Source organism: Rosa chinensis, chromosome 3, assembly GCF_002994745.2.
Source record: "Rosa chinensis cultivar Old Blush chromosome 3, RchiOBHm-V2, whole genome shotgun sequence".
Classification (NCBI taxonomy): domain Eukaryota; kingdom Viridiplantae; phylum Streptophyta; class Magnoliopsida; order Rosales; family Rosaceae; genus Rosa; species Rosa chinensis.
In genome coordinates, this window is record NC_037090.1 from 28,829,883 (window position 1) to 28,855,935 (window position 26,053).

General features: G+C 36.0%; 1 protein-coding gene across 2 annotated transcripts; it reads right to left on the reverse strand.

Moving 5' to 3' along the window:
- Nucleotides 1–902: 902 nt before the first annotated feature.
- Nucleotides 903–24,110, reverse strand: LOC112195265 (ABC transporter A family member 1). 2 transcript variants are annotated; one of them, XM_024335637.2, is made up of 40 exons: nt 23,576–24,103; nt 22,475–22,554; nt 22,023–22,191; nt 21,392–21,474; nt 20,607–20,823; nt 19,306–19,523; nt 19,102–19,162; nt 18,860–18,946; nt 17,562–17,794; nt 17,338–17,452; nt 17,168–17,257; nt 16,011–16,228; nt 15,818–15,930; nt 15,370–15,476; nt 14,590–14,652; nt 14,089–14,175; nt 13,529–13,627; nt 13,265–13,449; nt 12,814–12,868; nt 12,661–12,732; nt 11,530–12,237; nt 11,215–11,393; nt 10,799–11,009; nt 10,161–10,244; nt 9,800–9,841; nt 9,611–9,707; nt 8,380–8,507; nt 8,187–8,291; nt 7,478–7,621; nt 6,388–6,648; nt 6,151–6,286; nt 5,664–5,743; nt 5,271–5,378; nt 4,910–5,060; nt 3,825–3,961; nt 3,658–3,732; nt 3,240–3,543; nt 1,997–2,130; nt 1,493–1,551; nt 903–1,413 (listed from the first exon to the last, which is right to left on the reverse strand). In XM_024335637.2, the coding sequence occupies exons 1-40, from the start codon at nt 23,660–23,662 to the stop codon at nt 1,332–1,334; spliced, it is 5,664 nt and encodes a 1,887-aa protein (XP_024191405.1). In that variant the 5' UTR covers nt 23,663–24,103; the 3' UTR covers nt 903–1,331. The 2 variants fall into 2 exon arrangements, 1 of the variants encoding a protein (XP_024191405.1); XR_002934438.2 differs by lacking the exons at nt 903–1,413; nt 1,493–1,551; nt 1,997–2,130; ... (2 more) ...; nt 3,825–3,961; nt 4,910–5,060 and having other exon boundaries at nt 5,331–5,378; nt 5,664–5,756; nt 23,576–24,110.
- Nucleotides 24,111–26,053: the final 1,943 nt, after the last annotated feature.

Genomic DNA, 26,053 nt, shown 5'->3' on the forward strand with positions numbered 1-26,053 from the left:
TGCAATTATTAATGTCATTTTCCCGTCATTTTAACCGAAAAGATATTTAAAATCAGGTAAGCAATATCACATATTTATTGTAGGTTTTTGCTTCATAGTTGAACCGGATTAATGGATGAATATAAGGTCAACATTCTACACGAGGAGAAATGGAAACGACCACTAGCTTAAATTGCCACCCCTATTAAGAACTTTTGAATTATCATAAATCATCAATACAACAGGCAGAGCACACGTTAACCATTTTATCTAATAAATGCATCGATTCTAGAAGTCGGGATTTGTTGCACGTATTAACTCTAGAATTACTACAGTTATCCAAGTAGTAGATACTATCAAACAAATTATAACTGACTTAATGAGTCATTCGCAATTTCAGTCTGAATTAGTTCATACTTACACATGCATGGCTTAATCTTTGAGACAAGCATATGACTACTGGCATGATCAACCATATAGCATTCCTTTGCCGACGCCAGCACCAAAGCGGAAAACCCCTCAACGAGCACAACAATTGTACATGTCTAGCAACAAAACGCTTGAAATTGAACGTCAATAATGCAAAGACCCCAAGCCTACCAAATAATCCGCATCCGAGGGATCAAAGATCAAGCAGCAACCTAAGAACCGTGGCAAGTCGGGGAAAAGAAAACGGTCAACGAGAGGCCACATTCCTTTACAATAGGAAAATACAGGAATCCATTTGAAGCGCAAAAAATTATTAATGCTGATGTGGAGCGAGCATCGCCCGATCCAGAACTTTGGTAATCATGAAATGAAACTTAGAGGTGATAAAGTGATATTTGGATTCTAATTTTCAATCAATAAACTCCTAATAAATATAAGTACTGCTCTCACAAGTCAAATTTTGACGTCCAAGAAACCAAGAAATGAGCTCATACTTTGGAAATGATTGAATATCACTATTATTGCTGAATAAGGAGTTTACAAATATTAATATTCACAGGTCAGAGAGCATCGCCACTTTCAATCTTGGAAGTTTTGCACGTTACTTGAAAACCTTCGTCTGAAATTGTACTTGGTTCCCCTTGTTTTTTTTTCACAATTTTCCGTAACACAGTGCACCGTCCAACGAATGCATGGGCGGTAACGAGTAATGCATCATAGCCTATGGTTATCAAGCAGACCCAAAATTTTCAAAGATTGCATTTCACCAAAGTTAACTATGTACAATATGCTGTTTCTAATATTCACAACTCATCAGACGAGCTCAACTCTAAGAACAAGAGAGCTGCTTCTACTTGTTAACAACTTGATTAGTTCTGTTAAACTATGCTGAATAATCTATGTTCCGATAGATGATATAGATCTCAAGAGTTGGCTGCAAAATGATTGAATATGGTCTCCAGAGTGGACTGGCTAATACTGTACTCTGCGATGCCAAGGCGGTTTCTAAAAGAAGAGAGATATCAACATTGGTTAGGTAGATACAATAGAAAAGGAATTAAACAAAAAGGCATGACAGATTCACCTTTTCCGTTCAAGGTGTCCAAATACATCAGCAAGAGAGAGGTGCGGACCACAAGGCAACTGAAAACAAAATCTGATATAAATTCCAAAAGATTCTGATGTGCTAGCATAAACATGAAATACATGATGTGAATGTGTCCATAATATGTACACTCTATGCTGGAGACACCAATTATCTTACTGACCCTATTATACCAAGAAAAAAGGACTCTCATTATGAATATCCTAGAATGTCTCCATACAAGAAATGCCATCCCTCTCCTAAAAGTACTACCAAGAAATCGGGCCAAAAAGTTGACCCTAATAGTAAGGTTCCAATTTTCATTTGTCTTCAAATACCATTCACTACATGGATATTTTGACTTGCAGCAGAAATACCAAGATCTTGTATATTACAAACACACACACCACACACACACACACACATGTATATATATATAATAAACACAGGTGAAACCATGCAGAATTACCATAAATAAGAACCTTAATCCAAGATCAATGTTACCTGATATTTAACACTCAAGCCATTCATTCCCTGGAACATTGCACCAGGAAATGATGTTAGGACAAATGAATCGATTGCTGAAAACTTGTCATTGAACAGCCACCATTCAGAAAATATTGGCAATGGTATTCCACCTGCTCAAACTCCAATAGTAAGTGAAAAGAAAGAAAAATACAAGATGTAATACTAGAGTACATATTTACCAACATTAACATTCCAAATAGAGTTTAGACCATCAACTACATAGTGAATTTTTTCAAAAGTTGGGAAGTGGGGATGTTAATTAAAGAAGCATAACCAAGAACATTAAGGAAGTAAGTCGGACTAAGAAAATTATAAATGCTGTTTGAAACTCGGTAAATATCACAAATTAAGAAAATTCCCCTGCATTTTTGGAAGGAGGGTAATTCCTCACATGTAATTAAGATTACCACCGACAGGTGACTAAAACACTACAAACAGGGATTGTGGAAGCTATCAATAGAAGCCAAAACATAACATATATGTATATATGGAATCCATCAACTAAAGCTCTGCATTGTATGGCAGAGCATATCATTATGGAGGGATATCATACGTATATGTACGTGGAGTCCATTGACAAAGGCTTTGCATTATCTGAAGTGCACATTAACTGTCAGATAAAATATGTATGACAGGCATACACGCCCAGGGAGAGATGAAGCTGAAGCCATCTCAAATGCCAATATCTGATCTAATGGTTAAGATCGGTGCCCTTATTTGTTCATCATTAAACACACACACACACACACCCCAAAAAAAAAAAAAAAAAACCTTCTTCAGAGGGATACAGTCACATTGCTACGCCACCCACAATGTGTCCAATGATCGTAATCGATACATAACTGAATCAGAAATGGGTTGACCATTGATTATAACAATGATCTTTTTTGCATTTAATGGAAACAGTGGTTTTCAGGTCATAATTAAACAAATTACTGGATTTGGTTGATTTTTAGTACAATGACCCTTGAATGGAAACTAACATAAGGATATTTCATTCAGAATTGGGTCCACATGAAACTCCTTCTGGTCTTCATACAAAGTGATCCCTTAGTGAAAACATGCTGATATTTTTCTCTTTCATAAACATATTTGAGAATTGGGATTTCTAAATTTGCACATCCTAATTTTATACTCAGAAAGAAATGCACAAAAGAACTTCAAAGTAAAAACAACTCAGATAATTAATGCACAGATTTCAAAGTAAACTTTCTCATACCATCTCGATCTAACTGCTCAAATAACTGTTCACCAAGCACCCCATCTGAAAGTGGTGTTGAAGATATAAGCGGCTTTATTCTTTCTTCATTCCCAAGCCATCGTCCAATCATAATTATCATTTCTCGTGATAAACTAATCTCTGCCACCGATGCATTTTCTGCCACAATGGAGTCAGTGGCACCAATGCAGACTTCAAGGCCATCAAGTAAGCTCATTGGATGAGAAGGAACATATGAGAGCCTTTCTTGGATAACTCGGCAAAGCTTGTCCAAGTCCACAGAGCTGACTTCAATAGGTTTAACCTAAGTAGGACAGTAACAGACGTTAATATACCCAAAAATATCATATCATGAAATAATATTTCCCACGGCCCCACTCCACAAGCAAAGGACAGAAGGAAAACCAAAAAGAACTACCTCTAGCTCAAGATGATTTCCAAATCGAGTTTTTAAATGCTGGGGACTTCCAATGCACCGTAATTGGCCTCCAACCTTAAAACAAAATATAAAAGAGGTTATATTGTTATCTGCACGCTGGAACTAACAAGTGTTTCAAGTAGCTAGTAAGCAAGGTAAATTGGTACCATGATTCCGATACGGGTGCACAGAGCTTGAGCTTCATTCATACTATGGGTAGTCAGTATCACTGCTGTCTTTCCTCGTCTGGTCGATAAACGAGATATCACTTCCCACATGAATCTCTTGGCAATTGGATCCATGCCTAATATAACACTAGTTAGATGAATTTTGCCCATAAAATAGGTAGGAGTCTAAATCAAGTAATACAAGTGTCTTGTTTCATTTCTTCATTTATTTTTATTATTATAACTTCTTATATTATATATAATTTTGGAGGGGGTGTTTTTGGGGGGATGATGCGTATCAAAAATGCCTGCAACAATAAAGCGTCAAAACACTTGCATTGACAGAATATTTCTGGCGAACATCTAGAAGGAAGCACCTCATATAGGAAAAATACTTAAATTCAGTATTGTGCCTTGATCCTACTGTCCACTATATCAAAATATTTCCAGAGAAGGAAAGCAGGAACTAAAACATAATCTTTCATCAGGAGTTCAGGACAATAATATCCTTGTAACAAGAAATTTTAAATCGAATAAATGGAGATAGGATGAGTTATGTTGGATTTGGAATTAGAACGTGATTGTAGATGAAATCCAAACATTAGAATTATTCTTGTATTAAATTATGCTAGGCTAAAGAGAACGCACTACTTTCTAGGAGGCTTAACCTACTAAAGTCCATTTTCCGCACCAAAAAAAAAAAATTGGGTAGAGCTATGCCATTTTTATCTTCATTAACAACAATCTCACAGTAATACATAAAAGATAATTTCCTATTTCTGATTTCCTTATTTTCCTTTTTCAGAAAACAACAGTACCAACTATCCTTATCCTCCTTTTCTTCCTAACTCCAGAGGAGGGCAAGATCAAGGGTCGGGGATCTAAGTTCCAGAGTCCCTGGTCCTCAATCCCTGGGTCTGATGTCTCTTCATTAATTGCTTCTTAATGCTCTGTCATCATTTACTTGTGGTTCGGCTGATAACGTTACTTAGATCACATATTAAACCCACAAAAGATTTATTTTATCATGCATGCTCAGCCAGTTTACAAGATTTTATTCCAAAATTTGAAGGCAGCACATATACCTGTTGATGGTTCATCAAGAATAACTATAGGAGGATCTCCAATCATAGCAATTGCGACCGATAATTTTCGCTTGTTTCCCCCACTGAGGGAAAATGATGGTTTGCCAGCATGCTTTAACAAGTCAAACTCCACCAACTTTTCCATTACAACCTGTCACATATTTTCAGGCAGAGGGGTTCACAATTTGACTGATCATCTTTTCCTTTTTATTCTTATTTTTCTTTTAAAAGAAACAGATCCTATTAAAAAGAAAAGGAATATAGGAAGAGTGCTAAAGTTATACCCACAACATAAACATGCAGGGGGTTTGTTTGCTAAAGGGATAATTAATTGCTTTGAGCTTCAAATTTAGATATGTACCTCAGCTATCTTATTATCTGGTACTCCTTTTATCGTGGCATAAAGCTCAAGATGCTCTTGAACAGTTAAATATTCTAACAGAGCATCAAACTGTGGGCAAAACCCAATCTGAAATTGATTGATAAAAGAACATTAGGGTTTTATAGCTATTTGATGCAGATTGAAGAATATATATATGAAAAAAAAACTTGAGTCCTCTTCAAAGATCATCATTGCATAGAATCAGTTAAATAATAAAGTCTAAGGATAAAACCGGCAATCAAATGGCTAGGCTTAGTGGGACTGTGGGACCTATAACATATTTCTACAAAGGGTCTCTTAAAAACTTTAAACTATTATAGATAGTTCTGCACAAATATACGCAAAAATATATGAAGAAAAATAAGGAAATACATGTTGACGAGCAGCCTTGGGATTGGAGGAAATATCCTTGCCAAATATGCAAGCAGTCCCATCCGTAGGAGATTCCTCACCTGCTTGCAAGTTCTTTCATTAGAAAAGAAGAAAATGACAAAATGGTTAAGTATTGGAAGTATGCAAAAGCACATAATGCCACAAAATTTTAGCAATCCAAAAATTGAAAATTGTTTCCCTAATATTTTATACAAGATTGACAACTTCTTAAGGAAACCGTCACGTGAACTGTAATAAAGATAACTAAGAATATTTGAATTAGGAAAGCCTAAAAGGAAATAAGGAGAGACCTTGATGCACTTGTAACATAATATTTCCTATTATCATGATATGCAAGTGGTTGGTAAGAGGTGGTTTCCTCCAATTTTGTTTTAAAAACAAATTTGCGAATAAGAGAAATAACAGGCTAGATGGCATATAAATATTTTAAATTACAATAACCATCCAGTGTTCAACTATTATATACCAGTCAACATAGACAGAGTTGTGGTCTTCCCAGCTCCATTTGTTCCTAAAAAACCAAAACATTCCCCTTCTTGAACTGAAAAAGTCAATGAATGTACCGCAACCTTTGTAGCATGCTGCTGTCCTCCTGGATACACCTGAAAGTTGACATTATTTCCATTATCCAACAAGATTTGAAAGTATCGCATTATTCAACTGAGACAACCACAAACATCCTTCAGAGCACATATAATACTACCTTATGAAGATTACGCAAGTAGATGATGGCATTGTCAATGGAACCTGAAAGTACCCTAGTTCTTTCTGCCTTCACATCTGTGTCCTCATCAAGGTCCAGAGTGACAGATTCTGTGGAAGAAGTCAGAAGGGGCTCTCGATAACTTGAAGTGCTAGGTGGGATACTTTTAATACTCTTCCACCACTCCTTGAGTGTGGCAAGTGTCAATTTATTGAAAGGCAAGATTTCAAGACCAAGTGCCAAAAGGAAGTAACAAATGCTCTGTAGCAGGCGAGAAATTTGTATCAGAACAGAGAAACCCTACTTTGCACATTAATTACAGTTTTCATTTCAATCCTATATTTGATCATCTAATCAGTGATAAACTAATAATCCAAGATATGTTACACCTCTATCTTTAAATTATTCACCGGTGCACGAGCAGATGTCAAAGGTAGCTTCACTACAATATTATATACAAAATCTATTTTCTTACTACGTCAAATGCAGTAAATAGTAAACATCACTTAAAAGAAGGAAAATATGAATTTAAGTAATTAACCATCTTTTGCTTTATTTTCAATACATGAGAAGAGAAATAGAAGACAGGAGAAGGGACCAGAAAAACATACCATCCAAGCAAGGGTCATGGGAACATGACTACACTTATCAGCAAAATTTTCCAGAATTGAGTTGGAAGTTTTGGAAAAGTAAGGAGAGTTTTACCTACTAACCTTTTTCTATATTTTGATATATGTTTCTCCAAGACGTTACATACCCGTGTTTTAATTGTAAAGTTTTTCATTACACTCTCCTATATTTTTATTTTTGTATATTCTTGGTTTAAACAACAGGACATGTAAGATCAACAACAAAGATTTGTAGAGAGGTACAAAGTGTGACCCTCCAAAGATTTTGACTGTAAGATTTCACCTTGCAAACATTTAACTTTTGGAAAGGTTCAATATAGAAGAGCACTTAAGTAACACACTCTAAGGAGTAGAGTTATTGCTCATTAGCAGACCTCAGTTATTCATTAAAATTTCCACATAGAAGAATTTTAAGCAAATTCGCAGAGTTTCCTGCAAAATCCCTAAAGTAAAATACGAACCTCAATACAAAGGTAGCAGATTGAGCCACCAGTAACATTCCAATCAAAGGCCTTATTGCTTTTATTTTTCATATCTTGACGTAGAAGAGCCAGTGAAGCGAGTCCATCAGCAAAGCAAAATCCTGGAGATAATCTGAAAAAGTTCTGGAAGCATAAACCCAAAAAGTCAGGGGAGCTATTTGCTATTATCATATTATCAGCACTCGGTATTCTATAATGAACCTCAAGATTTACAAAGAGGTAAGTTAGAACAGAATCCTAGCAAACAGTTTCTGACTCGTGCTCTCAGCATTCTTGATAAATCACACCAACAGAATACTAGCAAACTACAATACTAACTAAATACTGTATCAGACTTTGATAAAAATAAAATTAAAATTAAAATAAAATCCTTAATGGATTACGACATTGCAATTTGTCCTCCTTTTTGAAATGAGTCAACATTGTAAAATTAACTTTGAACTTCTACAGAATAAAGAACGCTAGCTTCAAGCTATCAATTACCATTTCAGAAGTAGGGTATTTTTCCCTCAACTAAAGTAGGTGTCTAACTATTGAAAAAAATAATAATCATAATAATAAAAGATTAGAACGCAACAAGGAAACAGGACACATATATCAAAATCCTTACAGCACAAATTGATGATAGAAGTTGTAAGAATGACAAGAATAACAAGAAAAAAAAAGCATTTGAATATAGGAATCCAACCTTAAGAAAAGAATTTGCACTTGTCGTCGTCTTTATAAGCCCCATAATGAATGAGATAACCATAAGAATGAGTCCCGTGAAAAAGTGGACCAAGAGAACTACATTCTGGGTATGATTAAGTAGAAGGTTAATAAAGAAGAGTACAACATTCATAATTATGAACATGAAAGCTTAATGCCATACATTACCCCACCTGAGCCATAGTGTGATCAGAAAAGAAAAACGTAAGGCAGTATGTTGATGATGCAATTGCTAATCCGTATGCTAAAAACATGACAACAGTCGACAGTAAACATCCCCTTCCAATAAACTGGTCCAGACCTACATATAGTTTTGCACTTTCATGAGTATGCCTACGACAAGAAATTTATAATGGAACTTGAAAAATAGAAAAAAGTTTAACAGTGTCCATGACCATCAACGATTCCAGATTAGAGTTGACAATATTTTTGAGTTGGTTGGAAGCCATTGAAACCAATTCCCCTTTAATATTAAAGATTTGTTTCTTTCGTAATTTGGAAAAGAGTTTGTTGACCTGCTCAGCATTCAATATACTAGTCTTTGAGATCTATATCTGACATATGGAGCCAGAAAGAGAGTTGACTTTCAGATCTTGCACACCTATAAGTCTAGTAACTTTATTTCAAGTAATTTGTCAACATGCACATTAAATTAACAAAACAGAAACAATAGTAATAAAAGTTTACTTAGTAAAGACTACGGCAAAGCCCGAGTATGACAGTTGGCATACATGCGCATGCACAGACACAGAGAAAACCAGTAATTTGCAAAAGCGCCGAACAATTATCTTTTGAGAGGAAAGGAACTTAGTCAATTATCTTCTAACTTTGTATTCAACATCCATATAAGAGGTTATGTTCCCCTCTATCCCTATTTCTCCAGACACCAACGAAACAAAATGGTATGAAGCAAACCAGTTTGTCTTATTATTATACAGTATTTTTATTTTCTTTTTAATCAAACATTGCATTTTTATTTGAGAAGTAATATGCATTTCCACACTTCCTAATATGGTAAAGAAAAGAATGTATCCTACAAAATGTCATGGTAGACTAAAAGTCCATAGATATTGATTCCTCTCCTCCATCATTGGATGATATTATATATATTATGTTCATAGTTTAAATAAGATATAAATCGTGAAACATCGTAGCATGATAAAATGGAGGTCTGATATGTTAAGGGATGACATAAAGCAGATGAGACCCCCACATCACTTCAGTTATTAAAATCTCATTTGACATTTCTAATGCCAGGCTCATTTTCCCAAAAGGATGGCCCTCTCATCAATAATATAACCAAAAGTATGTCAATCTGAAATGATATTGAAAGCTCAGCATCCTAAAATAAATATTAAAATATTAAAATTTAAAAAATAAAAATAAAACCCTTTAAGGACATACCAAATGTGTAAAAAAGAACTATGGCAAAAGATGAAGGAAAGAGGAAGCTGATGAAGTCCCATATGTATGTAGAAGTCCAATATGACAGTATGGAAACCTGAGGAAGTATGTATCACAATGCAGTTAATCTTATAAGTATCACGAACAAAAATACAGAATCATAGTCAAAAGTTGGTTTGCCAAACATACTCCACTAATAAGTTGTTGGTGTTTAGCTTTTACTTCACGTTCCTGCAACAACCAACGAAACAAAAGTTACTCTTCTAGGATAAAGTATAGAGCATATAAATCTTAATTTGTTTCACTGTGATTACACAAAATTGGATTTCATTGTGATCCATAAAACTTGTTTAAAATAAAAATATAAAGTACATAACAAGCAGAAGGAATGACTAAATTAAATATCTAAGCAGATGTCATCTTCTTAAAAATAAGGCCATATGCTGGTCATTTCCATCTTTTTCCGTTTGACATCGATCTAACATTTCTGTTTTTGATGTTTTTGCTTTCAAAAATTGGCATTCATCTCATAGATGGTTTGGTACGGTACCTTCACTATAGGAACAGCAAATGATGCAGGAATGAAGGAGAAGGCGATACTAACAATAACTGCAGCAGAGAAAGCATCCAAATCCTACAATATTAAAAAGTCAACTAAAATTAATGTTCACATATCCTGTCATTGGTAACTGAATCATATCAAACAAAAAGAGAGGTTAAAACATAACTATGCTATGATGGAAATTTTCCATTAATTCAGCAAATTTCAGCTTTACATAATTTCAACAAAAAGTTATTTTACATTTACTTGATACCAAAACCACTTCTAATTTACCCAGCTTCTTGCAGGCAGCTAATGGAAATTGAAAATGACGATCCAAGTCCAACACAGAAAATTACCAAAATCTACACAAAGACTGGCTTTTACTTTTCAAAAAAAGAAAAATAATAACAATAATAATATAGGGCGAACTTTAAAATGAAATCCTTGTAAAAAGAGAAATGAAATGGATGATTGGCTTTTACACATAGATTTTTATATTTTATTGTACACTTAATAAATTAGAAGAATCAAATTCTTATTTTTTGCTCACCTAGTGAAGAACAGAACATTCTTCTCCCAAAAAAAAAAAACAAAAGAGGAAAGGAGGTCAAGAACAGAACAAAAATAAGAAAGGTGGAACATACATGCCGTTGCAGATGTTGACTGTTTGTCATTGGCAAAGGGTGATTGCGTGTTTGAATTGTCACATTCTTATTACGAGAAGCAAGCCGAAGAATTGCAGCATTTACTAAATTGATAAAGGTTGGGGCAGCATGCTGACAGGAACTGTTGTGCAGCACAGTGTACCCTAAACTCCCATCATCACTCTGATCATCCATCACAACTGCGCCATACCTAAACCAGGTTCATTACATTAAAAGAAAGATCACCAAATTACAGGCCCATTATAGTAGACCAAAACATTGCTGGTTTTGTTACAAGAAATCATTTATTCAATAGGGCTGTCATATCGACTTTCATTTCAATGAAGCATTCTAATCCACTACCATAGATAGAATTAGTAAACAACGAGAAATTTTTAGACTTTGGTTCCACACACCTTGACTGGTAAGATTCATTAAAGCTGGACATCAAAAATTCACTCATTGAAAGTAAAGCAGGTCCCAGAGTTTCCCCTGCTACCTCAATTGCATCATTCAATGCCTTCTCTGAGTTGGGGAATTTATACCCACTAGGTTTGAAGGTTTGTATCCAACCCCCTTCTATGTATTCTGCAACCTGCAGCATTAGTAGCATTTATAAGGAAACCATTGATTTTATAGACTATCAAAGCCAGGGGATACGGCAACATAACCATAGATAATAAATAATAATAAAAATAGAAGGTTAAAGAAAATTGAAGTGATTAACAAACCTCCTGTGCAATAGGCCGGGATAGATCAAAAGGAATTGGACCACCACCACCACCACCACGTAATAGTGGATTAAAATGTGAAGTTGTGAAGGTAACAGACTCCTGATCAGGATGTGGCTTGAGCTTGAGAAATAAAAGACCAAAAAATAAGAAAACTGCAGGAATTACAAGCTGGAAAACAATTGTTTTACGGTCTCTGCGGGCAGATATTGCCCTCTTTATGAATAATGCTTTAGAATGCCTCCAAAATGTTGACCTTGAAATGATACAACAGCCACAGCATTGCACACCTAAGAAGTTTAAGAAACTTAACACTGTAGCAAAAATTAAACCACAGGCTTTTCCCACCATTGTAAATAAGACCCCAAGAATCTCTTTATAATAAGCAAAAGATTTCTTCGAGTGAAGAATCTGTTTGTGGGTAGGATCATGAGAAGTTTGAGAAATCAGAGACTCAGGGCACAGTGGACCATTCTTCTGGTCAAAAAAAGCAGCTTCGTCATAATCGCATCCTGCAACCCTCAGGAACACCTCCTCCAAAGTTGTGACAGATATGCCATAACTTTCAATGCCAATATAGTCCTTCTCATCACAACTTGTTTCTAAGTTTGATGTGGATGATCCCATGCAACTCTCAATTTCTCTAAACATACTTTCGAAGGATGTTGAGGATGCCAATGGAAGCTTAAAGGAAATCTCAGTTCCAACCTGCATAGGAATATAAAAACCACATATACAATTTAGTATTATCAAATATTATTTGCTAGCTAATGGACTATTATAATGTAAACGGAGACATCCATTGCCTTTCCCTCAAATTCAGGACCAATGGCAGGGAAACAACCTTATCATAACAATGGGCATGTGGAGGAAACAAGAACTATTGCTTAAAATAGTAGTCAACTTATACTGACACATAAGATTAATAGTAGTCAACTGTAAAGTACCAAATATTGTGTACATAAATTACTAATTTGAGATCTCTTATTAGAGCTTCATTAAAAGTTACCCTGGACTACAGGGTGTACATATTTCTCAGACTTAGTATAATGTAAAATACTCAATATAAGACAGCTTTTTGCTAATTAGCAGCAATGGTACAGAGAATCATGGAATGTGATGGACGGATACCTCACTCACACATGTTGCTGATGGGATATGGCGGTAAACAATATCAGCAGCCATAGAGGCAGTGGGTGCAGACTGAAATGAAAAGGACATAGCATGTTATTGTTTCTAATGATAAGAGAATCAATTCAGTACAATCCAACAACCTATGATTACCTTCACTAGAGTTAGAGTATAACCAACCCCATACTGATGCTTCAAGAAAAGGGAACTGTTGAAATAAAAATCAAAGGTGAGAAATTCATGTAATATGTTGATAAACCCAAGACAGGTATGCATGCGTAGAAATAGATCTCTAATAAGATCTGTTTAAAGCACTAGTCCGTCAAACTGTTAGGTCATATAGGCAAAAATGGGATATAAGTCTCAACCATTCAAATCATCACCACTCACCAAAACATGAGACAGTACAAAATAATTTAACCCATAACAGGATTCCCAAAAACAAAAAATAAATAAACTAAAATAACAGGGACCAACAGTGATGTTAAGTTAACTAGAAGATATGACTTGAGCAGAACACAGAACCACCTATGGACTAAGTTAACATGCATCACTCAAAAGCACAGGAAGACTTAAGAATGTGATAAGCTTTCAGAGGTGAGACCTTCCGCAGCATTTCAAAGAACCATTGGCCATGATGGCTATGCGATCTCCAAGTGCCTCAGCTTCATCCATTGAGTGTGTTGTCAGTAATACTATCCTGCCCTTTCTAATCTTTTTTATTAATTGCCAAGTCAAGCGCATAGAGTATGGATCCATTCCACTAGTAGGTTCATCAAGAATTATAACCTGTACAAGAAAAAAAATTAAGTTTTCGAGTATATTCCCACGGGGAAAGTAAACAATTGCCTTTGAAATGTTGCATTACCTTACTATTTCCAATTAGTGCAATTCCAAGAGACAACTTCCTCTTCATTCCTCCAGAAAGAGCCATAACAGCAGTATTGATTTTATCGGCCAACCCTACCTGAGCATAATGACAGAATAGTAAACAAAAATCCTACTTTGACCATGAACCAAAAAAAAAAAAAAAGCCCCAGGCTTAACGTTCATAATAATCAAATTCGCAGATGAGGGTAACAGGTCGCACAAAAACGTTAATGCAACATAAAGCCACCAGACTACAGAGGGACCAGTGCAGTTAAAAGTAGTAAATTAACAAGGGAATTGATTAAATTGCATAGTCTGAAAATCAAGAAAACAGAATAATAGTTCCATCACAGATTTTGAATATGTAGAATGAAATAGTAAGAAAATCAGATTTTGTATTGCAAATTCAAATATGAAATAGGAAGAAGTCAATATGCTATATATTATCAGTTTTAATGATTGGCACCCTGTAACTCTTTTGAAGAACATATAATTGATAAAAATTGGCAAAAACAAAAAAAGAACATGCGAGAACCCAGTTATGCAAAAATAACTCACTTGGTCAACCATATCAATAACAACGCTGTTCAGAAAATCTTCCTGCACACCTTTCAATATAGCAAATATTTCCAAGTGCTCCTTCACCTGGATAAAGTATCACAGCACATCAAAATGAGAAATTACTGTAGAACCAGAGTTCAGAAAAGTGCCTGTATGCATCAACAAAATTTCTAGGAACGTAATGAAATGAAAGAACGGAGCATAAAATCATAGTGAGAAAACCATTCAGTTAGAACCGGAAAGTCATGGTTTACAAGAATGAAGATTCAATGACACAAAATTATTTATTTACGTATTGTTTAGAAGACGAGTATAAAGACAAACAAACCAGCGCAAGAAAACAAGTACCAGGCAAGTGATCCATTCTCAAATATACAACAATGAAACAAAGACAGAGCACAACGCAGCTTAGGATTAGAAAGCTTCTATGTAATAGTAGCATTCAATCAAAGACATTACTAGATTTAAAGTGGGAAATGAATTAAACGACAAACTTACCGTCAATTCTGGAAAAAGGATATCATGCTGAGGGCATACACCCAACTCTTTCCGTATCTCCTCCTACAGATAAAACCACATACAATCAAACAGAAATCAAACTGGACTAGAAGAAGATAGTAAAAACATCTAAAGCGAAATTAAATGACACTGAAAGATTCATATATCTAGTGTTCCTTCCATCCATCTGTGTTATACACCACCATGTACACAAAGAAAACGTCCACACAAAAAACAGAAGATGAAGAAAGGAGCTAGGAGGAAAAGCTTTGGCATCGCTAGATATTATGACTTGCTTGTAAGCTCTGGCATCACTAGATATTATGACCACAGTAATACAATGATTGGCAGCACATTGTCAGGAGGAGATTTACTAGCTCAAAAATCGTGATCTCCAAACCCAAATTTCCGCCCAGCCCATTACCCTGGTCCCCTGAAACCATTAGCCCCAAACCCTAAATCGTGATCTACAAAAACCGGCCCACCATTCAGCACTCTTTTTATATTTTAGTCAACTGAACAAATCCAAATTATTTATTCTGAACAAATCCAAATTGTTAATGAGTGGGTCAATGGTATTTTAAAATGTAGCTATCAAACCCAATAATTTCCTTTAGACTTGATCCCTACAATTTCGGTCCCCACTGACCCAATGGTATTACTTAAACCAGATACTAATCATAGAAAAGAGTGAGCTACAGTCAAAAATCATATTAAGCCCATAATTGATCCATGTTTCATGCTCGTGTTATGCACTGATGCATTGAAAAGATAATTTACCATGTCTGTCATAATATTTTTTCCAAACACCATAGCATCCCCTGAAGTAGGACGAAGAAGGCCAACAAGCATTGATATCGTTGTGCTTTTACCAGCTCCATTATGTCCTGTAAATTACAAATTTTAAACTTGGTGCAAAACAAAAATGACTCATCCTAGTAAAAGTACATCTCTCTTTTCAGCTACTACAATATGCTAAAATTATACGGCAGTCTGTAGTGTGAAACCCTCGAGAATGGAATATGAGTTCAAAACCTCTAACCACAGATGCTATGAAAATATGAAATCCAAACTCCAGAAAACTTAACAAGCCAGAAGATGAGATATTCTTTTTCAAGGATATATAGATCAACTCATATATTAAAATCATATTTCAGCATTTGAATATTAAGACTCAGCTAAAAGAGAATAAAATCAAATAATTGGGTAAAATAGTGAACATGCTCACCTAGAAGAGCAAGAATCTGATTTTCATACATGGTGAGCTGTAATGAGTTGACAGCACAACATTTCCCCTTTTTACTAGCATAAACCTTATGCAGATTCCTTATATGGATGCATCTACAAGTTGACAAATCGTTAAGCTAAGAGTAAATCATGTTGTATAAATACCGAAGCATCCAAAATTTTAGCACACATACCTATGGTCAAGCTCCTGTTGTCTCATATCGAAGGTTATTGCTTCCACAGCAGCTTTAGCATTTTCTTTCCGAGAAAACATTGCCTTCTGGGATACCTTGTCACGAATATGAACTTCTGGACTGGAGTTATGGTGTTTGTTAATATTTGGATTCTTCCAAAAGCACTTCTGAAAAATGAAGTTCCAGGGATACCTAACTCCATTCTCTCTCGGAAGTACCTGATGACAAGAAATTTTTCCAAAGAGGGAGATCAATTTCTAGCATAAATAAATCATGAAAATGGAATAACCAACACTGGAGATCATGGGTTCAAATCACACCAGCATCATGGGATGAGTGGGATGGGGATAAAATAAATATATAAATAAATAAAAAGGTTGAAAGGTCTCTCTGGTTCAAGCAAATTTAGGCTCATTCTCAGGTTCAAGAAAATTTAAATTTAATCTAAAGTTCTCAACCAAAATGGGTTTAAGTCTTGATATTTTAACCTCAGTTCATTGGGCAAGTTGATCAAACCAACAATGACTATAATATCCTTCAAAATCTTAATCTATCTTGTTGTCACTGGAAGAGGAAGAGGTCAGAGAATAACAAAGTGAAACCTACACCTCTGTCCTACCTCTTGGCAAGAAATTAATACAACAAGAGGCTTGAAAACAACGATGTGTACAGCACAGTGTTCCAAATTCCAAACATGGTCTTTATCACTACCACATAAATGGTTATTCCATGAAAAAAATGCCAAAATCATTCTCTTCCATCCTATTTTCAGTGTTAATCCTAAACATATTTCAAAGAACCAAAGGGCCACTATAAGTTACGAGCATTTATTCCCTACCAGGATCCCAAATGAACCAGAAAATAAATCATCTTGGGCACAATCGTTTCCTCCAGTAGTAAAAGAAGTTTGGAACACATGATTAATAGGATTATACTAGACCATTCTGTTTAACCTTGGCAAAACTCTGTACAGTAAAAAGGTAATAGGGCAGTACTATACCATTCTGTTAAACATGATAGATGAAAAGCTTTAGGGTAATTCTGCATGATAGAACATTAATAAAGAAGCGCAAACATGAGATGTTGTTGGCACCATTTAGGAAACTCTAATTAAAACAAAAACAAAAAAGGAAGAAGAAGATTGGATTAGAATATACCTTATCTAGGTAAAGACCAATTACACAGTACAGCAACGCATCGAGCAACATCATCAGGAGACAGACTGAAAAATTCACTCCGGATGATGCCTACAGAGATAATAGCAATCAAAATTAAAACACCTTTATACAAATCAGAATAGTTTTGGCAGGGAGACCCAAATACATACCCGCCATATATTGCTCCAACGAAGGCCAACATGAGCACGCTCATAATCAGCAAAGTTGATTGACCCCAGAGCAAAAGCCGTAGGTGAAAGCAGAGAGGCAATGACCTTTAGAATCCTGAAAGCAACAATGTTAATCAGTCCCACCTGCATTACAGAATTTGCAAATTTGCACTGATAAAGAAGGGTAGGGTCAACTATAAAGATTCACAATGTTCAGGACTTACATAGGAACAGCCTCGTCATTGACAGAGTAGTATGGGAAAAAAGCACCCAAGAAAGCAAGGGTCCCAACCGCAACTGCTGTCTTCGCTCGTTCGAAGAATGTAGAGATTAAAAATGACAGCATAATCGCGCTTATTCCGAAAAAGAAGAAGTAAATGAACACCACCGACTTGTCACTATACTTGAAAAGGTTATCCATCGTGCAAACTGTAATAATAAGAGAAGAAACTGCGAACTGCAGAAGAAGTCAAAACTATTAGAAACTAAGAACCTGTAAGAACATGTCGAAAGATGCCATACACTGAAATGACAAAATTTAAATATTCTGATACTATTTCACAAATACAATCAGGTTGGCTATTTCAGGCCAATGAATCTGGTGTAGGGATGGCTGAAGTACCCAGATGGGTACCCATTATTCATCATAAACCTCCCTCTTTCCCCTCTTTATAATGGCGAAGAGATGAAGGAGAGAAGGAAGTTGATGACTGTAGGTCCTTGAGAACTTTTGCCATCATCATGGGTCTCTGGTGTCAAATTTGTATTATATTATTTGAAGGTAGGGGGATACAGACTGAAAAACCTGAGGGAGGTTTTGGGAGACACTATTACTTGAGCTCAAGGGGCTCTTTTAAAAAGGGATGCAGATTTTGGATGAAATTCTAATCACCAATGAGGTAGAGTAGGAAAGAAGGGGGAAAAAAACAGAAAGGATGGGTGTTCAAGATGATTCTGAAAAGGCTTAGGACCGGTTGACAGGGATAGTTTGGATTTTGTTTTGGAAAAAAAAGGTTACAGAAAAAGGGGGGTATTTGAATTGCTTAAGGACAGAGGATTGTCTGAAAACAGAAAACTTATTTTTTCTGCTATTTTACAGACATAGTGGAAGACGTATCCCTTATCTTGTAGTTTAGTCTTTTCATTAAAGATCTGTTCGGCATATATATCCAAAATACAGTTTTTGGATGCTGTCTGTATTGCAATTGAAATTGTGAGGACGCAGAAAAGCGATGAAAAAAGGTTGGTCTTCATAATAGAATTTGAAAAGCGATTCTGGATTTTTTGGTGGAAAAGGGTTTTGGTGGCACTGCTTTTCATGCAAACTGATCGTTTGTGAGACACAATTACTGCACAGCAGTTACTAAACCCATGCCAGCATTCGTTAGTAATCTATCCCTAGAGGCAAATCACTGAGTCTCCGAAGCAAGATGTTTATTCTATATGTCTTCACATAAGCAAAATAGAACATAGAACATACAATAATCGCAATTCAATGAAAGCTGATGGATTTAAAACCAACCTGCAAAGCATATGCAATGAACCACGATAGATGGAATACCCCATCTTTCAGCCCCATCATATAAAGACCTTCTCTTATCTTTTGTTCCTGAAAAAAATTAAAATAAAAAATAAATGGATTGCAGTCAGGAATTAAAATGACAAACAAACTAGCATGACTTGAAACAGTTATCCAACCAAAAATAAATAAACAGAAACAATTTGGGACTATTGTCAGCTGTATCATCATAACAATCACCAAACCTTCTCAAACACAGAATAGCTGATCAAGCGCGAAATAGGATAGAGAAATCCCAAAAGATACCTGCTCATCCAAGTACCAGAACAACAAAATGGAATTTGTCAGGATAGCTAACAAATATTGATTGTGATAATTTGAACATGAAATACAGAAACAAAACTAAATAAAAAAAAGATACAGTAATACGACATTCAAGGGATACATACAGTACACCCATGACACTTTTTATGATGGACTGGAACTCATCATCAGTGTATTCACGAGTTGGAAACGGGACTATACGGATGTTTGACGGACCATATCGCGTCCATGGAACTTTGAGAGAGGAAGGTGTGCTAGAGGACAGCGAAGTAGGAAGTTCTATATTTCTGGTATCCGATTGCTGGGCCGCAAAAATTATAAAAGAGTCTAGTGCTTGCTGGAGCTGCAAAATTATGAAGAAATAAGAAAACATAAGCTTTCAAATATATGGAACCTAACTATAGTGGATGCAGTTTCACTTTAAATTTCATTGAAGATGAGGGGTTTATCAAGGCAGAATCAAAGAATAGTTTTTCAAAAATAAATAAATAAACACGAAAGCCATATTATAGAGATAGTGACAACATAAGGATGGAATTTTGAAGGTGGATTATTCTTCGGTGAAAATCAATGGACTTATTTAAAGGCGAACGCATCAAGTTTCAGTATGAAGACTGGTGAATGATTTGATAACCTATCTGTATTTAGTCATTATCTCAAGATTGTGAGTTTTACAGTCAAACATAGAGACGTCTGAGAAGAGACAGGGGAAAAAATATCAGTAGCCAGTATGAGTATAAAGAAACCTTATCCAGCCAACTACAAGGATAAATATCATACGAGAAAAACTATTTGGCTCAAGCACAAGGTATATATTTTGCTTGACGTTATGATTATTCAGGTACAACACAGAGAAACACTGCAGCATTTATCTTATATGTTAATAGAGATAGCATGTGCTAATTTATATTAACTGATTTACATCTGAAAAGATGAAACAAAATGTTGCACTTGCAAGGGATAAACAGAGCAATGATACTTTTTTCCAAATTATCACTTTCATCCTCTCTTATTTCTAAGCTATAGCAAGAATAACTTCATTAAGAGGTCCTCTCTTATTTCTAAGCTATAGCAAGAATAACTTCATTAAGAGGCCAGGAAAAGAGAATCTTGTGTGTGTATACAATTATCAGATTGATTTTCATCTTAACATTTAAAGTGATTCTTTTAAAAAGATGTAATAATCAGAAAATGGTATTCATAACCAGAACCTTTTACATAAACAAAATTAAAAGTACAAACCTAGTTTTATATATGGACAAGTATTGGGAACACAATAGGATAACAGAAAGATTTATAACAGATTTTAAATGCTTCTACCAACTAACCAACATATAGTTACAAAGAAGCTCCATTCACCGACTAAAGGGACAAATAAAACCTAAATAAAAATGCAAAAACTGGAGAAGGCATGAAGCAACCATACAGTTAAAAATCCACTGCAGCTGTATTGCATTGTCGGTACAGTATTCACGCCCAGTTCCAAGTCATTTAAGTAAGGGCCATTTGTGTCCATGATCGATTTAACATCAGGAAATCCCGAGAAAGCCCATGTGTGATTAAGTCGTATGCTATAATCGAAAAGTTGAGGACCTTGCTCATGAAATACTACTGCTCCTTTGATTTTTGGGTTCGAGCAATTCCTAATTAGAAAGATGAGTTTATTCAGTAACACAACTAAATTCAATACTGTGACTTTCATAGAATCGAACAGCTTGATCTCATCATAACATAATCAAACAGCCATCAAGTTGGTTAGGTCATAAAGGATGCATTAAGTTTCCAGCTACTCAGAGATTAAGAAAAAAATTGAAAAATTGAAAAATAAAAAAACTGGTTCAGGTATGCAGATACGTTAGACCTTAGATCGTATGTGTGCTGATATGTGAGTCATACAGACAATTCCCGGAAACCAACGAAACAGTGAAGATATGATCATAGTGGATAAATTCGAGTAATCAAGGGAACATTAAAAAACTGAAATACTTTAAGACATTGATTCAGGTTATGACTTCCGCATAGAATCAAAGCTTATTCACACAAATCCAAGATATCAGGAAGGCAACATTTGACCAGCACTAGAAAACTGTAAAAGAAACAATTCTGGTATCTTCAGTGGTCCGGTCTTCCAATGTTCTTCAGTCTCAATTGTAAGACATATTACAGTAAACAAAACTTCCCTCAAAATTGTAACACAGAAGTTTGGCTTACATGATTTGATTGCAGGTACCATAGAGATTTGAGCGTATATAGGTTTCCAGCTCCTGCTCATCTTTGTAAACTCTAGAAACATGCTGCAAGTATGAAATGTAATTTATTTAGTTTGGGTTGTGAAATCCCTGCTCATTTTGGAAACCTGTTATTTCATTTTCTATCTTAAACACAAAAATTCAAAATATAAAAGGCCTAGCTTAATTGAAAGTTAAGTGACTAATATAGCAAAAAAGAATTATTTTCCGATAAAAGATAAATTTAAAAGGAGTGAGCAACAAAAGAAAACAAACCAACAACAGTGAAGTCCACGCGTCATGAGTCATGAGTCATGACCATTGTATCACTCATCGGAATGTCTAGTAATAACTAATAAGAATACATATTACACATAGTCATGTCATTCAATGCAACCCCTTTTTTATACTCAATAGCCAGCAGAACCATATGACGGAGGTCATACAGTTCTTAGATCAATGTCGCATATATGCAGAGAACAGTTGTAAACTTCAAGCATTTGCCCAATTTTTGCACAAAAACGAAAAAGAAAAGAAAAAACAATTATATATTAACATTAAGCAACTACAGAACTAACAGGGTGAAAATATAAGTAGATAACAATGGGTGGTACCTTCAAGAGAGGAAATTTCATCGACATCACGTTGATCATTGACCTTGTCTCTTCTGTGTCCGGTGCAAAAGCCAAAATCTCTTCCTTCTTCAATAGTAATTCCAACACTTGCTCAAAATTAGGGGATATTCCTTTGCCCACTTCCACCAACATCCCTTTCCGGATATATCTGGATCGATTAGAACAAATAGTACTTCTCACTTGAAAGCAGCATTCCATTGAAAACCAAAAAAAATGCCCATATTATTGTGAGGTTTCAATTTCTTTTGTTCCCTTATTTCCCTCAAACATATTAACTTGAGAGATTATAGACAAGTATAAAGATTGTCTAGACATGCCTAGTAAGAAAAACACAACAACCACACAAGGTAACAAGCATAGACCTGATGCACACACTAGCATGTGAATCACAACTGCAAAACATGAATTAGCCAGAGTTTTGCAATACTTACGGCTGTGAAGGGTGAATCTGCGTATCAACACGTGTCCTTACAGCTATGAGCATCAACATTACTACAGTGGGGAGTAATATCTGCAAAAAATTATTAAATAAATTAACACTCAGATATTCAATTTACAAAAGTGAAAGAATATGATTCGAACAATAATGCAATTTGCAAATATCATGAATAAAAACCTGGGATAAACTGCAAGTTTGCAATTGTTCAAAAAAAAAGAAAAATTATCAAAATCTAAAAAGGAACATCGAGGGCAGAAACAATGAACGCAACAGCAACTATAACAACATCACCAACATAGCGTGATCTCAAGCCAAACCCAAGTCTCATTCTTCCTATTCTGGGTCATATTTTTGTTTAAGTCACGCGCTATGATATTATTCCTAATTACCCCTGTCCATGTGATTACTTGACTGCTGTTCTTCCTCGAAGTACCATCTGGCCATTCTTGTGTCCTTGTAATTGGTGATCAATTGATGATTGTGGACCATGTGCCAACCAAATTAGTCTCTGAACGGAGCTGATTCAACCCTCCCACTTAATCTCAAACCATATCATTTCTTGTCCTCAAACGCATCAATCCCTACATGCTCATACGTGTCCATCACTCTGTCCCATAGGGGCATAGCTGGTGTAATAGTTGCTCAATAAGCTTTACCTTCAATTCCTCAAGGCATATGATGATGATGATGATGATCCATTTGACCCATTCTTCTCTGATTCCACGAGTCACATCACAATTGATGTAGACAGCGAAAGCTTTCACTGTTTGCTATCTCTTTAGACCACCTCCCTATTTTTCTTTTGTTATACTTACATTCCAAATACTCATCCCCAATACATACTCATCTTAAAATCATCTTATTCTAAAGTGATCACTGATCCCAAAATAGGAAATAAACGCCTCCAAATTAAAAGCATAGCAATTGAGAACCAAAAATGATCGTCCTCTCAAGTCAAAACACAAATTCCGCAGTAAACTCCAGGAAAGTAAAGAAAGCAGAGCTAACAACAATAATCCTGAATAACCGATGACGATCGCCGGAAACCGAATGCCAAAAAAAAAAAAAAAAAAAAGGAAGGAAAGAAGGAAACCTCAGCGCAGGTGACGAAAGGGTGACGAATTTTGAGAAGCCAATTCTTGCGAAGCATAGCCTTGAGCTGTCTCGTTCCGGTCCCCATTCTCCAAAGCCCTAGCTGATTCTCTCCTTCGATTCTCTCTTTCTCTGTGTTCTGATTCTCTCTTTCGATTCTCTGTGCGTGTATGCGAGCCTATAGAGAGAGAGAGAGAGAGAGAGAGAGAGCGAGTGTGTGTGTGTGTGTGGCGTAGACTCCGAGGGAAGCAAGGAAGGAAGGAGGAGGTGGCAACTGGGAAATGCTTTTGTTAGTTTGAGGAAGACATCTGGTGCTGTGGGAGCCTGAAACTTGAGAGAGAGAGAGAGAGAGGGAGAAGGTGAAGAAAATTGTAACGGACAAAAGGAAGTGGAATCTTCCTTTTTGGTTTTTGACAAGAATAAAATAATATTATAATGGGGAGGGAGAAGCCGGGAAGGAATAAAGTAAGGTCGGTCGGTTTGAGACTTTGAGGGATTAGGCGGGGGCCGGGCCACTTCACGGTGGTTGTTCGAAGGTTGACCGTACTACCGTCCTCCATTCTTACCCACCAGTCACTACACCATGTGAATTTTAACCTACGCCAACATAGGCAAATCCGAAATATAAGGTTTCAGGTGTTTAATTAAATGAAACCGTCGTTGTCATCCATCACATACATTTTTGACATCTCAAATCCATGAACTTTGATCACACGGTTCCTTAAAAAACTTCTTAGGTCTAGAGACTAATCTGGGCCGAAATATCATGTTAGAACGCTTCCTTCCCCCTGAACACCAAGAATTTAATGGGTTTTAACTCTAATAAGCGTCGGTGGGATCCCAACTCAAATCCATTAACTTATTCTTACTCAAAAGATCTTTGCAGTTCTATCGAGATACTACTAGTAATTAAGAAATATCGGTATACATGATAAATTTGATTGAACGATCTTACAAGTTTACCCTCTCAACCTAGCTACATATGATGCTTTCTTTTTATTTAAAGTGTCATGTGCTATTTTATTTTATTTTTGTTACAAAGGAGGTCTATAAGGCCTGAAGCAAGACATATGCTATTATTTTCAGTAATAAATATTCATGGAAATTGCAACGTGATATTATTTTTAACCTGCAATCATTTGTTGAGAACTGCTATAATTTGGTCTATTAGGAACATATGTAATCATGTTTAGCATTTTTTTTAGGGCAACGGAAGATTAATCTATTAATAGAAATCATGACGACCTCGCTCGGTCAAGCATGAAGGGTACAAGCACCCCTCATATTACAATGCAAACTCATAGAGTACTAAAATCCAAAACAGAAATTCCAAAAAAAACTAAAATCATAAAGGAACTGCTGAAAACAAATATAGAATTGAAAAAACTCCCTAACCCTACACTATCCTAGGATGGAACCACTGGTCTGAACATCTTGATGCTTAAGACCCTCTTGGCGTACGTCGCAACACTCAACCTAGCCATCGTCTCCCACACCCAAGTTGACCAGGAGTTGACCTTTCCGAGCGGCAGCCTCCCCCCATCACCGCTCAGGCGGCTGCCAGTGACCCTACCCCATCATGAGAGTTGGAAAAGACCTTGCCTTTGGTCTAAGCCGACAAAAAAGACGCCGCCGCTAAAACACGACCCTCTTCAAAGTCCGAAGCCCGACGCCTGCAGCCCAAAGATCGGCGCCGATTCACTCTGAGTGGAAAATCGATTATGCAGGAAGAGCCTCCTCCGCAAGCCTGATGCCGACCACGGCCGTCGACCACAACTCAGCCCGAGATCGAAGTCTCGTCCTCCTTTGTCTGGAAAACGACGCCAGAGCGCCTTGCTACAGATCGGAGCCAAGAGACGCCGCCACACTGCTCACGAAACCTAGGTTTAGGTTTCGGATTCGCTCCTACTTTTTTGGAGCTCTTCTCGATACTATTGTTTAATCATGTTTAGCATATTTAGATTTTTTTTTATGGGCTAAATACTGGTTACTACGCTGTGGTTTAGGTCCAAAATCAATTCAGTTCCTGGACTTCTAATTTCATCAAAAACACCCTTGTACTTTCAATTTTGATCTAATAGGTCTAATTCGTTAATATTCTGTTATGAGTTAGTTATAGTTGGCTTAATTGTTGAAAAACTATTTATTTGATAGATTTCTAATAGTGGGACTCACTCCTAAATTGACTATGCATGCCACCTCAACACCACATCATAAAACATTGGTCATATATGAGCCACTTCAATAAGTTAAATGACTCAATTGTCGGAAGACTAATAAATTGAACCTATTAGATCAAAATTGAAATTGCATAGGTGTTCTTGATGAAATTAGAAGTTCATAGACTGAATTGATTTTGAACCCAAACTACAGGGTGGTAATCAGTGTTTAGCCCTTTATTTATTAATTTAGCAATTTGATCCTCTATTGGTTTTTTTTTTTTTTTTTATCTTCCCTTCGATGATTATGGATCATTGAC